The 15,656-nt window shown below is 33.0% G+C and overlaps 1 protein-coding gene across 1 annotated transcript; it reads left to right on the forward strand.

Annotated features, from left to right (window-relative positions):
• The first annotated feature begins 3,765 nt into the window (after nucleotides 1-3,765).
• LOC131618495 (protein ENHANCED PSEUDOMONAS SUSCEPTIBILITY 1-like) lies at nucleotides 3,766-5,169 on the forward strand. The gene has a single exon (XM_058889707.1). It carries the CDS (start codon nucleotides 3,778-3,780, stop codon nucleotides 5,104-5,106), a length of 1,329 nt encoding a protein of 442 aa, XP_058745690.1. The 5' UTR covers nucleotides 3,766-3,777; the 3' UTR covers nucleotides 5,107-5,169.
• The last annotated feature ends 10,487 nt before the right edge of the window (nucleotides 5,170-15,656 follow it).

Genomic DNA, 15,656 nt, shown 5'->3' on the forward strand with positions numbered 1-15,656 from the left:
GTGGTATTTTATTGGGCAATTTTTCCTCGTGGCCTTAGCCTCTTTTTGTAATCTCGTTCGAGAACTTTCGTTCTATCAATATAACTTGCTTACAAAAAAAAATCATACAAACATAACCTTGAAGATTTTTTCCTGTCTTGCAATCCTCATAAAGAATGACGCATACGAGTTTGGACTGACTACATATAAGTTACGTTTAGGGTAAAATTTAATTAACGGGTGCTTTTATAGTAAAATCTGATTATATAATCCCCCGGTTATTACACAAACTGAAGGAATAGATCATCTAATTTACAAATAAAAAATAAAATAAAAAGAAGGACACCACTTTTTAATAAAATAAAAACATAAACTGCATTTGCTAGGATTCGAAGCATGTCTTGAATTATAATTCCTCTCAGTTGTATTTAAAAACCAAGGGTATAAATGATATTTGCTTTTTAAAAAACTAAAACATGGTGCGCATTGTCATTATACCTCGATTTTTTTGTTGGGTGAAGAGAAAACTTTGTCATGAAAGATATTATTTGTAGTAGTGAAAAAGAAGTTTTGAGGATTTATCTGATATATTTTTTAATATATTTAAATATATTTTCTATTTTCTTTTTCTTTAGATAAAATTTTAATCTATCATTTGAAAATTTAATTTTTTTTATCATTGATTTTAAATTTGTTGAGTTTCAATTTCATACTTTACTATAAATTTGACGTAAATTTGATATAAATTTAATTTTTTTATCATTGATTTTAGTTTCTCTTTTATTTTGCTGTAAGACGGATGATGTTTTAGAAGGAAATGGAAATTTGGATAGGTTTGTTGAATTATAAAGCGGCCGACTTTAAAGAAATCTTTTGGAGATGGAGTTCCTTTTGTAAATTTAAGAAAGTCAAAAGAGGAATGGTGGGGTGTGTTTGGTTGGCTATTATTTGGAGTTTGTGGTTGTTTAGGAACAATATCATTTTCAATAACATTGTGTGGAATGCCCCAGACGTCGTTGGGGTTGTAAGGCATTGATTTGGAGGTGGTATTTTATTGGGCAATTTTTCCTCGTGGCCTTAGCCTCTTTTTGTAATCTCGTTCGAGAACTTTCGTTCTATCAATATAACTTGCTTACAAAAAAAAATCATACAAACATAACCTTGAAGATTTTTTCCTGTCTTGCAATCCTCATAAAGAATGACGCATACGAGTTTGGACTGACTACATATAAGTTACGTTTAGGGTAAAATTTAATTAACGGGTGCTTTTATAGTAAAATCTGATTATATAATCCCCCGGTTATTACACAAACTGAAGGAATAGATCATCTAATTTACAAATAAAAAATAAAATAAAAAGAAGGACACCACTTTTTAATAAAATAAAAACATAAACTGCATTTGCTAGGATTCGAAGCATGTCTTGAATTATAATTCCTCTCAGTTGTATTTAAAAACCAAGGGTATAAATGATATTTGCTTTTTAAAAACTAAAACATGGTGCGCATTGTCATTATACCTCGATTTTTTTGTTGGGTGAAGAGAAAACTTTGTCATGAAAGATATTATTTGTAGTAGTGAAAAAGAAGTTTTGAGGATTTATCTGATATATTTTTTAATATATTTAAATATATTTTCTATTTTCTTTTTCTTTAGATAAAATTTTAATCTATCATTTGAAAATTTAATTTTTTTATCATTGATTTTAAATTTGTTGAGTTTCAATTTCATACTTTACTATAAATTTGACGTAAATTTGATATAAATTTAATTTTTTTATCATTGATTTTAGTTTCTCTTTTATTTTGCTGTAAGACGGATGATGTTTTAGAAGGAAATGGAAATTTGGATAGGTTTGTTGAATTATAAAGCGGCCGACTTTAAAGAAAGCTTTTGGAGATGGAGTTCCTTTTGTAAATTTAAGAAAGTCAAAAGAGGAATGGTGGGGTGTGTTTGGTTGGCTATTATTTGGAGTTTGTGGTTGTTTAGGAACAATATCATTTTCAATAACATTGTGTGGAATGCCCCAGACGTCGTTTGGGGTTGTAAGGCATTGATTTGGAGGTGGTATTTTATTGGGCAATTTTTCCTCGTGGCCTTAGCCTCTTTTTGTAATCTCGTTCGAGAACTTTCGTTCTATCAATATAACTTGCTTACAAAAAAAATCATACAAACATAACCTTGAAGATTTTTTCCTGTCTTGCAATCCTCATAAAGAATGATGCATACGAGTTTGGACTGACTACATATAAGTTACGTTTAGGGTAAAATTTAATTAACGGGTGCTTTTATAGTAAAATCTGATTATATAATCCCCCGGTTATTACACAAACTGAAGGAATAGATCATCTAATTTACAAATAAAAAATAAAATAAAAAGAAGGACACCACTTTTTAATAAAATAAAAACACAAACTGCATTTGCTAGGATTCGAAGCATGTCTTGAATTATAATTCCTCTCAGTTGTATTTAAAAACCAAGGGTATAAATGATATTTGCTTTTTAAAAAACTAAAACATGGTGCGCATTGTCATTATACCTCGATTTTTTTGTTGGGTGAAGAGAAAACTTTGTCATGAAAGATATTATTTGTAGTAGTGAAAAAGAAGTTTTGAGGATTTATCTGATATATTTTTTAATATATTTAAATATATTTTTTATTTTCTTTTTCTTTAGATAAAATTTTAATCTATCATTTGAAAATTTAATTTTTTTATCATTGATTTTAAATTTGTTGAGTTTCAATTTCATACTTTACTATAAATTTGATTTTTCTTATATGCTTTTTTAAGGTAAATATTAGTTATATATAAATATCTCAAAATGAGAAATATTTTCTCATTCCCAAAATATAAGAGAAGTCCAAAAATATAAGAGAAAAAAAAATCATATTTATTAAGAAAAAAATAAAATTATTTGGATGAAGATATTTTGTGGTTCTTTTGAATCAATTGTCGAGAAGAGATGTAAAAACAATTCTAATTAGTTGTTAATTGTAAAAAAAGTAAGAGAGGGAGAATAAATTAACTGCAGTTTGTATTTAATTTTATTTTAAAACAAATAAAAATTTTATTTTTTTCTCTCATATTTTAAGGAAAAAAATTATAATTTTTTTCTCTTATATTTTAGAATAGAGGGAGTACACAGTAATATCAAACTACAAACGAGGCTGACAAACGGCACAACAAGTGCACAAGTGGCAACCTCTAAAACAATATAAAGGATGGGAAGGCAAAGCTGTAAACGCTAGATCCACAGATATCACAATCAAAGCAAGACTAAAATTTCATAATAGAGAACCACTATAAACATTACAATATCCTCTTAAAACAAGGGATGGAAGTATTATATATAAAAAGAAAGACATTAGTGAATCTAACACTAATTTTAAAAATAAATATCAAACTTTTATTTTTAAGAAAAAAAAGTTAAGCCATTTTAGTACATGTGATGCATAAGTTAATTATGCATATTAAGCTGCATGTCTAACTTTTCTTTTTCCAACTTTTTAATTTGATAATCACATATAATTTTTTTAAATTATAAATAATATTAACCTCACTCGTTGGCTAGTTGCGGTGCTTGATAGTCACATGCATGCCTCGAAGAAATAAAAGATGTCTGATCAAGAATCTTGCATATTTTGTTTGAATCCTTGTGGTTCGGATATTATTTTGTATCCATTTGATGCATGCGAATTTACTTTTAGGTAGTCGTTTGTGAGTACCCTTGTACTCTATTAATATATTTCTCCATTACATATAAATCTAAGTCTAAAAAAATTGTTTACTTTAAGTATGAGTTCCATCAAAGTCCTCTCCACCACTACAATATATGCACCAAATCATTCAAATTATCACACAATTGATCTAACACCATGGGATCTTCAATTCCTTCCATTTGAAGTCAACCAAAAGGGTCCTCTCTATCACCATCCTTTAAAACTAGACACATCAAATCAAGTCGAACACCTTAAACAATCTCTTTCATCTACTCTTGAATTTTTCCCACCATTTACAGGTCGTCTCAAAATCACAGAACACGAAGATAACAATATCTCGTGTTCCATCACGTGCAACAACGAAGGTGCACTCTTTGTCCACGCTACAACGGAAAACATAAGTGTTGATGACATTCTTGGACCTACTTATCTTCCTCGAATTCTCTATTCATTTTTTTCACTTAATGGAGTTAAGAACTACCAAGGCACGTCAGAGCCATTACTTGCTGTCCAAGTAACTGAGCTAGTTGATGGTATCTTTATCGGTTGCACAATTAATCACATGGTTTGTGATGGTACATCGATTTGGCATTTTATCAATTCGTGGGCCAAAGCCTCAAAAGGTTGTTTTGACATATCCAAAATCCCATCATTCGAACGTTGGTTTCCAATTAGTATTCAACGCCCAATTCGATTTCCTTTTACTATAGAGTCACAAAATAATCACTCTAATAATGATATTCATAAAAAAGAAAAATCCAACTTACTAGAGAGAATATTTCATTTTAGAAAAGAGAATATCGCGAAACTAAAACTCAAAGCCAACTTAGAGGCTGGTACAAAGAACATATCTTCTTTGCAAACACTTCTCACTCATATTTGGCGATCTATCATACGTTCGAAAAATCTTGATCCACAAGAAGAAGTGAATTACGTGGTGGTTATAGGCGTTAGACCAAGGTTAATTCCTCCGTTGAAAGAGAATTATTTTGGTAACACTATGTTAGTTTGCGTGGTTACCATGAAAGCAGGTGAATTATTGGATTATGGTGGACTTGGTAAAGGTTCTTGGGAGATGAACAAGATGATTTCATTACACTCTGATGAAAAATTGAAAAATCATTATGAGAATTGGTTAAATAGACCATGTTTTATTTCAGCTGGTATGTTCAATAGCGAAACATTAATTACAGGTAGTTCACCAAGGTTTGATGTTTATGGTAATGATTTTGGTTGGGGAAAACCCGTGGCAGTTCCAATTGGGGGCGAAAATAAAGAAAATGGAATTAGTTATGTGTCTGCGGGTGTAGAAGATGGAAGTATGGATCTTCAAGTGTGTCTTCCTTATGAAACTTTGGAGGCAATTGGTAATGATACTGAGTTTATGGATTTTGTTTCCAACTAATGCAGATTTTGAGAATTATGCATAAGCTTTGACATACCGTTTCAATTCATTTCCTTTTTGATTTGTATTTGTTTATGCATGAATAATGATGTTGAAGTTGTTGAAATATTATTGAGGTGTTGGATATAATACCAAATATAATCTAATCAAATAATATCAAATATAATCCAAATTATGTAAGCTCAATCCCAATCAATGTTGTATATAAATAGTCATAGTCTGTATCGTTAGTTGTACACACCATTATAATTTAAGTGAATATAAATCCTTATTTCCATATTTTCTCTCTTTCATTCCTCTCACTAAAAGTGCCTCACGCACTAACAAATTGATATCTAGAGCTTTCGGTTATTGTTCTTGCAGACCTTACATTTATGAATTGTTGTCGATGGGAGAAGACGAAAAGTTGCAGAATATGTGTCAAAGTTCCAAAATATCGTCCATCTCATGAAGGGTTGTGGTAAAACCATAACTGATAAGATGATAGTTGAGAAGGTAATGTGAACGTCGACCTCTCGGTTTGATCACATTATCGTAGCTATTCAAGAATCCAATCAGCTTGAAACCCTAAAATTGCAAGATTTGGTTGGTTCATTGAAAGCACATTAGATTAGGAATGTCGAAAGGAAAGGAGTTTAAGACTCGATACAAGCTCTTCAGGCTCAATCATGGAAAAACAATGGTGGTTCCAACAAATTCAATGGCAAGTTTGACAAGACTCGAGGCAAGAAGTCTTGGTTGAATCACCACAAGCATCAAGTCAAAGATAGAGCATCTGAATCCTTGAAAAGAGGAGGAGGAAACTATCGATAGTACAAATATAATAAGAAAGATATCCAGTTTTATAACTGTGAAAACTGAGGTCATTTGGTTAAACATTGTTGGTACAGGAAAGAAAATGGATCGACAAAAGGCAAGGACGAAGAAGCGAATCTTCCACACCAAGACTCAGATGATTCTAAAAGTGTTATGGTGGTTATGGCTGCAATCGCAGATAACCATGTCAAATCAGAGATTTGGTTCTTCGACTCAGGCTGCTCGAATCACATGATTGGTCAAAATGTGTGGTTGGGAAATTTCAACGAGTCGAAGAAGAGCAAGGTAAAACTTGTTGATAATAGTTCATTGCAAACAGAAGGTACTAACAACATAATTTTTCAAATGAGTAATGAAGGGAAAGTTATGATCAAAGATGTGTTCTATGTATCTAGAATGAAGTGCAACCTGCTAAGTGTTGGACAACTAGTCGGGAAAGGTTTCTTAGTTATCATGAAATATAAAGTTTTAAAATTGTTCGTCACCCATAACAATTTTGTTTTGAAATCTCCTTTTTCGAAGAACAAAACTTTTAAGACCATGATCAGTTCGACCGAAGTAGTATGTCTAAAAATTGTTATCGACCACAAGGATAGTTGGTTGTGGCATTTGAGGTTTGGACTTTTGAATTTTCGATCACTCAATCAACTGATTTACTCAAGATATGGTTATTGGTATTCCAAGTCTCGAGATGCCTGACAAATTCTGTGAAGGTTGTTTAGTCAGAAAGCAATCCAGAAATTCTTTCGCTTTAACTATGCCAATGAGATCATCCTACATACTCGAAGTGGTACACTTAAATATATGTGATCGATTCGAAAAACATACCATTGGTAGAAACATATATTTTGTTTTGTTTGTTGATGAGTTTAGTCGAAAGCTGTGGATCTATGTGATCAAGAGAAAGGACGAAGTATTTGAAATCTTTGAGAAATTCAAGATACTTGTCAAAAACTAGAGTGAGAAGAAGATCAAAGTTCTGCGAATAGATGGAGGTGGCGAATACACATCCTAGATGTTTGAAGAATTCTCTGCAGAACATGATATTGATCATCAAGTTGCTGCCCCTTATTCGCCCCAACATAATAGAATTGCATAAAGAATGAACATAACCATATTGAATATGGAGAGAGAGATACTGAAGCAAAAGAATATGCCAAAATCCTTATGAAGAAGTGTGCAGTGGAAAATGACCATTAGTAAGTCATTTAAAGGTGTTCGGCTCTATGTGTTACAAGTTTAACACACTAATTCCCCGTCGAATAATAATAAGAAATTAGAGTAAATTTTATGCAAATTAATAAACATAGCAAACATACACTTAGGATGTCACACTTTTCAAACAAATCAAATCTGCTCATTTATTTAATGATACATAACACACTTTCGGAGGAATCAAAAAAAACTTTATAATGACAATCAACCCCACATACTTAACATTACACAAACCCTTAGAGAGTTGGAACTCCACCATTACCTGGTGATTCCTATCAACACTAATATTATTATAATTAATCCTAACTACTAAATAATTAACATAATACTAAATAATTAACATAATACTAAATAATTAACTCCTAATTTTAATTAAATAAGAAAATTAGTATTCTTTCTACACCCCACATGTTCTTCACTTTTGATCACACACCCCCAAATGTTTTTATCAATAATTTCTAAGGCCAACACCCTACATTGAAGGATATCCTAAAACACACAAATCAATAAATATCACACATTATCATATAAATCAAATTAAAATAATTAAAAATTTAAATCGGGGTGTTACAACTCTCTCCCACTTAGAATATGTTCGTCCTTGAAAATTTACCAGATGTAAACAACTTTAGATACTACCATCGCATCCTACTCTTAGTATGCATCACTAACAACACACATAGATTCGACCTCGGCTAGTCAAGTGTATTCTCAATAACATAATCATCATCAAAATAGCACATTTATATTTGGACATGCAAAATCATTAATACATTGCCATATCATCTCAATAGCAACATCAACATAACAACATCAACATTACAACATAATCAAACTTTGTCATAACATATATTATTACTCGTTATTCGCAATAATCAATAACCCACCAACAACATCACAAAATCAGCAACAAAATCATTATAACATCACATAGCATCAATTTAATATCAACATATATTATGCAATCACAACAATTCTTATGACTTGAAAGACACATTATTTCATCAAAAAAATCAATTTCCAAAGACACCAAAACTCCAATTCTTTTCACAAAAATCACTCACATCTTCGAGTTCCGACTCTGACTCGCGATTTACAAATAATATATAAACCTTTCACTTATCACTCCCATTTTGTCCTCCTTTTGATTTCCATCACCTATCAGATCTATAATTTTCACATCGAGCTTCTGACTCTCTTTAATATTCACAAGACCATCATTGATCACCTTAGATACCCTCAACCTTCCACTCTACAATGTTGGCTCGCAAACAAATTCAAGTCTCCGAACTGTTCAATAAGTCCCAGCTCTTTCCTAGCCAGTTTCCCATTAGATTCACACAAAATGGTGAACGAATATCCTCTCGATAGATCATCAAACGATTACACACCATCAAGTTGGAAAGACAAGTCTATTCATCTAACATGGTCTCGTCTACTATCAATAAGAGATTAAAGGTGATCAGTTCCTCAATTTGTCAATAGGTAGCCGACAATTATGATGGGGCATCAACCATAGTTACCAACTGTAATAGTTCCTTTAGAACTTGTTCTCAAAGTCACCTAAAGCACCATGGTCCAATAATCTCCATTGAGGTTTAAAAATGCTTCCACAATTTCCTTATCATTCGATCTTATCGATGAGACACGATCGCCCAAACATATTACCTACTCCACTTCGATCACTTAGCACCACACAAAGGTTAAGTATCTTCCAACTCAAGAAATGATAATATACCAAATACATTACAATTCATTTGGTTCCAAGTGAAGTCTTTATCCATGTATAGTACTTTAACAACATTCCTAAATCCTTGATTTTCTCTTAAATCTCACAACATAGAGGATCTATATATTTTCACATTTGTATCTTATTCCAATCGCAACCTCAAGAATACCATCCTCACATCTGGTCGGAGAAAGAAACTCTCCAGATTCTCCTTTACACATGTCGATACATTGCCATCACAAACATGATTCCAATCTCTCTTGAATAGATTTTTCCTTTACCATTGCCCTCTATTTTTCTCAAAAGCTATTTTCAGTGTAATCTTTATTAACCAACATAAGTTGGGTCTTCATGCGCTTCCTCAAATATCTTCACACCTTTTCTAATACCGAACATCTCACTCTTTCAATTCATTCATTAACAACATATCATAATTGACCTTTCCTTAAATAAACTCCGATAATAACCAGTTAAGCCCAAAATTTTTCTAGTTTCTGTAACCTACTTCAAAGCCTCTCAATGTAGAATCGCATCTACTTTGGATGGATTCACAGATACCACCACTCGAAAAATCTTGCTCGTGAAAACTCACCTCTTTAACTCATAATTTACACTGACAATTTAGTACAAGTTTTCCTCCTTTTCGACACTATAATTCAAATCGCACTGCCAACACGTCTATATTCTGAGTTAGATCGTAGCATAATGTTCTCAAGAAATTCTACAAATAACTGACCCAAGTATTCATAGTTCCATCACCGAGTTTCAAAAACTATGCTTTAACCTTCCTCACCCTTCACCTGAATCTGAAGACATACTAGCCTATCAGTTGGTCCATCAAATCGTCAATCCTTTGAAATGGATACTCAATCTCCATCATCACCTTAATCAACTATCGGTAATCCATACAAAACCTCATATAACCGTTATCACAGACCTGCACACATCTGAGCCTCATTTCCTAAAAGTTATCCTACTCGCTTAGCAAATATCTTCAGGAAAACATCAGGAACTTACACATCAATTTTATGTCACTAGCCATCACATTGCTCTCTATCCTCTGAGAAGCAACCCTTAACAATACTTGATTGTTCTCCCTTAGAATGTATTGTAGTAATAAAAAGCAACCCTTAACAATACTTTATTGTTCTCCCTTAGAATGTATTGTAGTAATAAAAAGCAATTTTTTTAGTACAAATTATATTATTTACACGGAATATTATATTGTTTACAAATATCAATTTTTTTATTAACATACAAAGTTTCTTATTGTTGGAGAACAACATATCCAGATTTTGACAAATCCGATTCATCATGGTCGATGTTATTCTTGGAGAAAACCTAATTTTTATTCTTATCTTTTGTTGTATACCCTTTGTGCGCATTCTTTTCAAGTTCAATGATTTTGAGTGCATTCAATTTCTGATAAGTTATCTGTTCCAACCATGATAATTTTTTTCAGCACTTGCAATCCATCCTAAAGATCTGTTCCAAGATTTCATTTTTCATCCCATAGAGCAAATGTTTTCATGGAAAATGCTTCATAAGAAAGTGAACAAGATATATAGAGAGTTTCATGTGGATTAATTAGTTGACAATATCTTGAGCGTTGTTACCTTATGAATGTAGGACATAAATTTGTTGTTGTAGCTGAGTAACTAAACTCCTCGATTCTTTTTTAAAACTGAGGGAAAAGGTTTTTTCTTTTTTAATTACAAAATAAAATAAAATAAAATAAGGACTTTCCACTCGGTTTTATCAACAATCCAATGTAATATGTTACTTGAAAAAAATGGTGAATGATAAAAATTGAAAGTAACATGTCTTGTTTTCTTTTTAATTTTTTACCATTTACTGTTTATTTTGTGTTAAATTGCTTGTAATTTACAACATGTTTAGGAATTATTTTCTCAATATTGTCAACCGAGGAAAACAATAAATTATGGAGTACTTTCTTCGATTGATAACATAGGAAGGTTATTTCAAATTACAACGCAAAAAATATAGGCTTAATTGCAATTTTGGTCTCCTTATTTTGTCTTTTTTTTCGATTTTGGTCCCTCTATTTTCAAAATCACGATTTTGGTCCCCCTTTGAGTTTTCTGTTTAAAAATGGACAAAAATAAAAACTAATTTGCAGAAAAAAATAAAATAGGGGGACGAAAATTGCACAAAAACTTAAAAAGGGGACTAAAATAGTGGTTTTAAAATATAGGGATAAAAAACAAGAGAAAAAAAAAGGGGACTAAAGTTACAATTAAACCAAAAAAATATTTCAAAAAACAACATCAACACCATTATGTGAGATAAATTGCAAAGGAAGAAAAATGTTTTGTTCAAGATTGGTGTTACAAGAACAACATACAACACAAAACCTTTAATATTTCTTCTATCTTATAATGCATCACAAAGAATGATGCGTGCGAGTTTGGAACGACTGCATATAAGTTAGGTTTAGGGGAAAACTTAATTAACGAGTGCTTTTATAGTAAAATATCCCCTAATTATTATAGAAACTAAAGGAATAGATCATCTAATTTACAAATAAAAAATAAAATAAAAAGAAAGGCACCACTTTTGAAGAAATAAAAACATAAACTATATTTGCTAGGATTCGAAGCATGTCATAAATTATTGTTTCCCTTGTTCTATTAAAAAATCGAGAAAATAGAAAATATTTGTTTTTTTTTAAATAAAACATGGCGGACACTTTGCATTATACCTCGATTTTTTGTTGGGTGAAGTAAAAGCTTTATCATAAAATGTATTGTAGTAATGAAAAAGGAGCTCTAAGAATTTATCTGATATATTTTTAATAGATTTATATATTTTGTTATTTTTCTTTTTTTAAATAAAATTTTGATCTATCATTTGAAAAATTAATTGTTTTATTATTGATTTTAAATTTGTTGAGTTTCAATTTCATATTTTACTATAATTTTTTTTCTCTTAATTATGTGCTTTTTTTTTAAGTAAATATTTATATATAAATATCTCAAAATGTGAAATATACACGAATAACAAACTACAAACGAGTCTGACAAACGACACAACAAGTGGAAAAAAAAATTAAAATAACCATGTTTGATAAAAAATATACAAGAAAAACCATGTTTTCAGGTAAATTACCAAACTGTCTAGGTTTGGGACTGACTAGAAGTGAATGCGCCAGACCATTTGGCGCATATATACACAACTAGCCAATCCATTTGGCGTAAACCCTAAAAAAATTAGGGCAAATGGGAGTAGCCAATCCAATTGGCGCATGCACTCCTATAACAACACATAGGCGCCATTTCATTTGGCTACTATGTGTTGTGTCTTTTTTTTTTAAAATTTTACTTGTTTCCGGTATTTTCGCACACCGGTTCGGGTATATATCTGATAAATCGATTCTGGAAAGGGTCTGAAAAATATATTTTGGAAAAACAGAAGAATATGTCTGAATAATGTTTGCCTTGGCAATTTCGGTTATTCACTAAAGCACAATTTATTGATGAAAAACGGAGGCAAGGTTACAAGAGGCGGTAAGCGAAACTGATACGTTGCATTAAAAAAATAAATACAGATTATACTAAACTTGCGACGTTGTCGAGCCACGATTAGGGCATCTTTTGATATTGTGCCCCACCTGACGGCAAATGCTGCATTTTCGTTCCATTTTGTCGCGGACGTCCATTTCGGTTCTAATCCGTGTACTATTGGGACGCCCTTTTTTCTTTCGCCGCATTGCGTCGTTGTGCCAAACTACCTCTCCTTCATACTCAGGCCAGTAATCCTCCTTGGCCACCACAGGAAACGCAACACTGTAAACTCTGAGCAATGTCTGAGTCTTGTAAATCGGAGACAGTAGTGATATAGCGTCGCGGTGGGCATACGCACATGCAGCTATGACGTGTGAGCAAGGCATACGAAAAGCTTGAAACCTTCCACAGTCGCACCAATCTTCTTCAAGAAGAACCCTATATTGTTGCCTTGGCAGTCCCTCATTGTGGTCAATTGTCTCGCGCACACTGAACGTGCGATTGAATCGGTCGAAAGAAGTCACCTGATGAGTGTTCGCTTTTGCCGATTGCTGTTGCATAAATTTCATGCAACTATCGCTTAATAGTTGACCAGCTTGCCTAACATCACCCCATCTCCTGCCTCTTGTTGAGAAGAGTGAAGCCATCCTAAAGTATGTGGCCTCCACAAGTGCTGTGATTGGAAGGTTACGGATGCCTTTGAAAACGCCATTCATGGATTCCACAAGATTAGTTGTCATATGGCCCCATCGCACGCCATTGTCGTATGCCCTTGTCCATTTGTCCTTGGAAAGATTATCTACCCAAGTACCTGCCTCTGGATTTGTCATTACAATCTCACTCCTATAATGTTGGAATGTGGGTTGGGTCAATGCATAACCAGCATTGACTAGGGCCTTTCTTAGATGTCTGTCCTTGATCTCCCGCATGAAGTTTTGGGCGATGTGGCGAATACAATAGACGTGTTTTGAAGGGGGGTCATGCCATCCGTTCGCTGGATTATTGTAAGCACTCTCTATGGAAGCGTGCCTATCAGAGATTAAACATATGTCAGGCTGGGGAGCAACATGTTCTCGGAGGTTCCTTAGAAAGAAACTCCAAGCCCCCGCAGTTTCACCTTCGACGATAGCAAACGCCACTGGAAATATGTTGCTGTTCCCGTCTTGTGCAACCGCCATGAGCATTGTTCCTTTGTATTTGCCGTATAACCATGTCCCATCAATTTGAAGTATGGGTTTACAGTGTGCAAAACCTCGGACGCAAGGTTTGAACGCCCAAAAAAGCCGATGGAATATTCCGTTTCCTTGGACAGGGTTTCCATCCGGTGCATGCGCGGGCAGTGTCTCTAGAATAGTAACAGTGCCAGGTGCGTAACTGTGTAGCGCATTGAGGTATCGGGGAAGAATTTTGTATGACTCCTCCTAGTTGCCGTAGACTGTCTCAATTGCCTTTGTTTTTGCAACCCACGCCTTTCTGTAAGATGGAGTGTAGTTGAAGGTTGTAACGATGTGTGATATTATATTTTTAACCTTCAGAGACGGATCAGAGCTTACGAGAGGCAAGATCTCCTGACATATAAGATCGGCACTGAGTTTTGTATGATCCTGGGAATTGTTAGGGTTGACACACGTGTGTTTCTGCGTAATCGACCCTATTTTCCATGCATTACTTCTCTTCCTATAAGAGGCCAACAGTCTGAACCCGCACTCTGGATTTTTACAAGTGATTACATACCGTTCCAGGTTTGAACGGTCTACTTCAAAATCAACGTTGTTCGCCATGTGCCATTTTTTTATTCTTCTCAGACATGCCTCCTTAGAAGGAAACTTGTCTCCTTCCTTTAATTCTTCGTCATTTTGTATGTAGGGTGTGAAGAAGATGTCTGATGATGGTTCGTCACCTTGGAGGTTCAAGTTACTCATATGTGCTGGAGGTGCGTACGCATGAGCTGGAGGCACCAACGTTTGCTGCTCGTCGTCGGATTCCTCGTTGACCATGTCGTCAAATTCAGTTTCCAGATCGTCTTCTTCCTCGTCAATGACGTCAACCTCGTCTTGCTCGTTGACTGGTGGGTCAATAACTTGTGACTGGACAACATTAGTTTCTTGTGTCTCAACCTGAAGAGTAACGTACAGCTCGATGGAATCCAACCCAGAGTATTCGTGGGTGGTAAACATATCTTGCAAGTCTTCGTCATTGGCAATTTCCATCTCGTAAAACTTGACGGTGTTGTCTTCATTGAAATTGGGACATTGGTAAAAAACGCTTGCAATAGGACCCATTGCAATCTTAGAGTATAGTCGCTGAATGAAGTACGAAAATGTTGCTCTTTTGCTCAACAACAATGGTACAACCTGAGTGTTTCTCATCACAAAACCGGCTATCTCATGAGAGTAGGTCTCACCGTTCAGATGGGCATGCACAAGGTACTGGGTTGATGAAGTCATTTTGACTGGGAAAGTGTTTGGGTGTTGTAAGCTCAAGTCAGATTGGATAAAATTGTTGGTGTGGGCTGTAACGTTTAGAAAATATTGGGTGGCCTTATAAATTGTGCTTCTTACATCCTTGCCAACACATAGACACGCTGATCTATGTCAAGTACCCCATCACGCGTCTGATAAGATTCCTGATAAGATTCCTGCAACGATTCCTGATAAGATTCCTGCAACGATTCCCCCTAGACAAAGCATGCATGCAGCCCTACATCTAGCAGCTAGTTCTGAAATAAATATTTATATATATATATATATATATATATATATATATAAATATATAAATATATATATATATATATATATATATATATATATAAATATTTATTTATATTTATATATTTATTTATTTATGTATATATATATATCAATATTTATTTATAATTATATATTTATTTATTTATATATATATATCAATATTTATTTATATTTATATAATTATTTATGTATATATATAAATATTTATTTATGTATATATATATTTATTTATTTATATATGTCATGTACCCTAGCATGCGTCTGCATATGTCCTGAAACGATTCCTGATAAGATTCCTGCAACGATTCCCCCTAGACAAAGCATGCATGCAGCCCTACATCTAGCAGCTAGTTCTGAAATAAATATTTATATATATATATATATATATATATATATATATAAATATTTATTTATATTTATATATTTATTTATTTATGTATATATATATATATATATATCAATATTTATTTATAATTATATATTTATTTATTTATATATATATATATCAATATTTAT

This window comes from Vicia villosa, linkage group LG7 (assembly GCF_029867415.1).
Source record: "Vicia villosa cultivar HV-30 ecotype Madison, WI linkage group LG7, Vvil1.0, whole genome shotgun sequence".
In the NCBI taxonomy this organism is placed as follows: domain Eukaryota; kingdom Viridiplantae; phylum Streptophyta; class Magnoliopsida; order Fabales; family Fabaceae; genus Vicia; species Vicia villosa.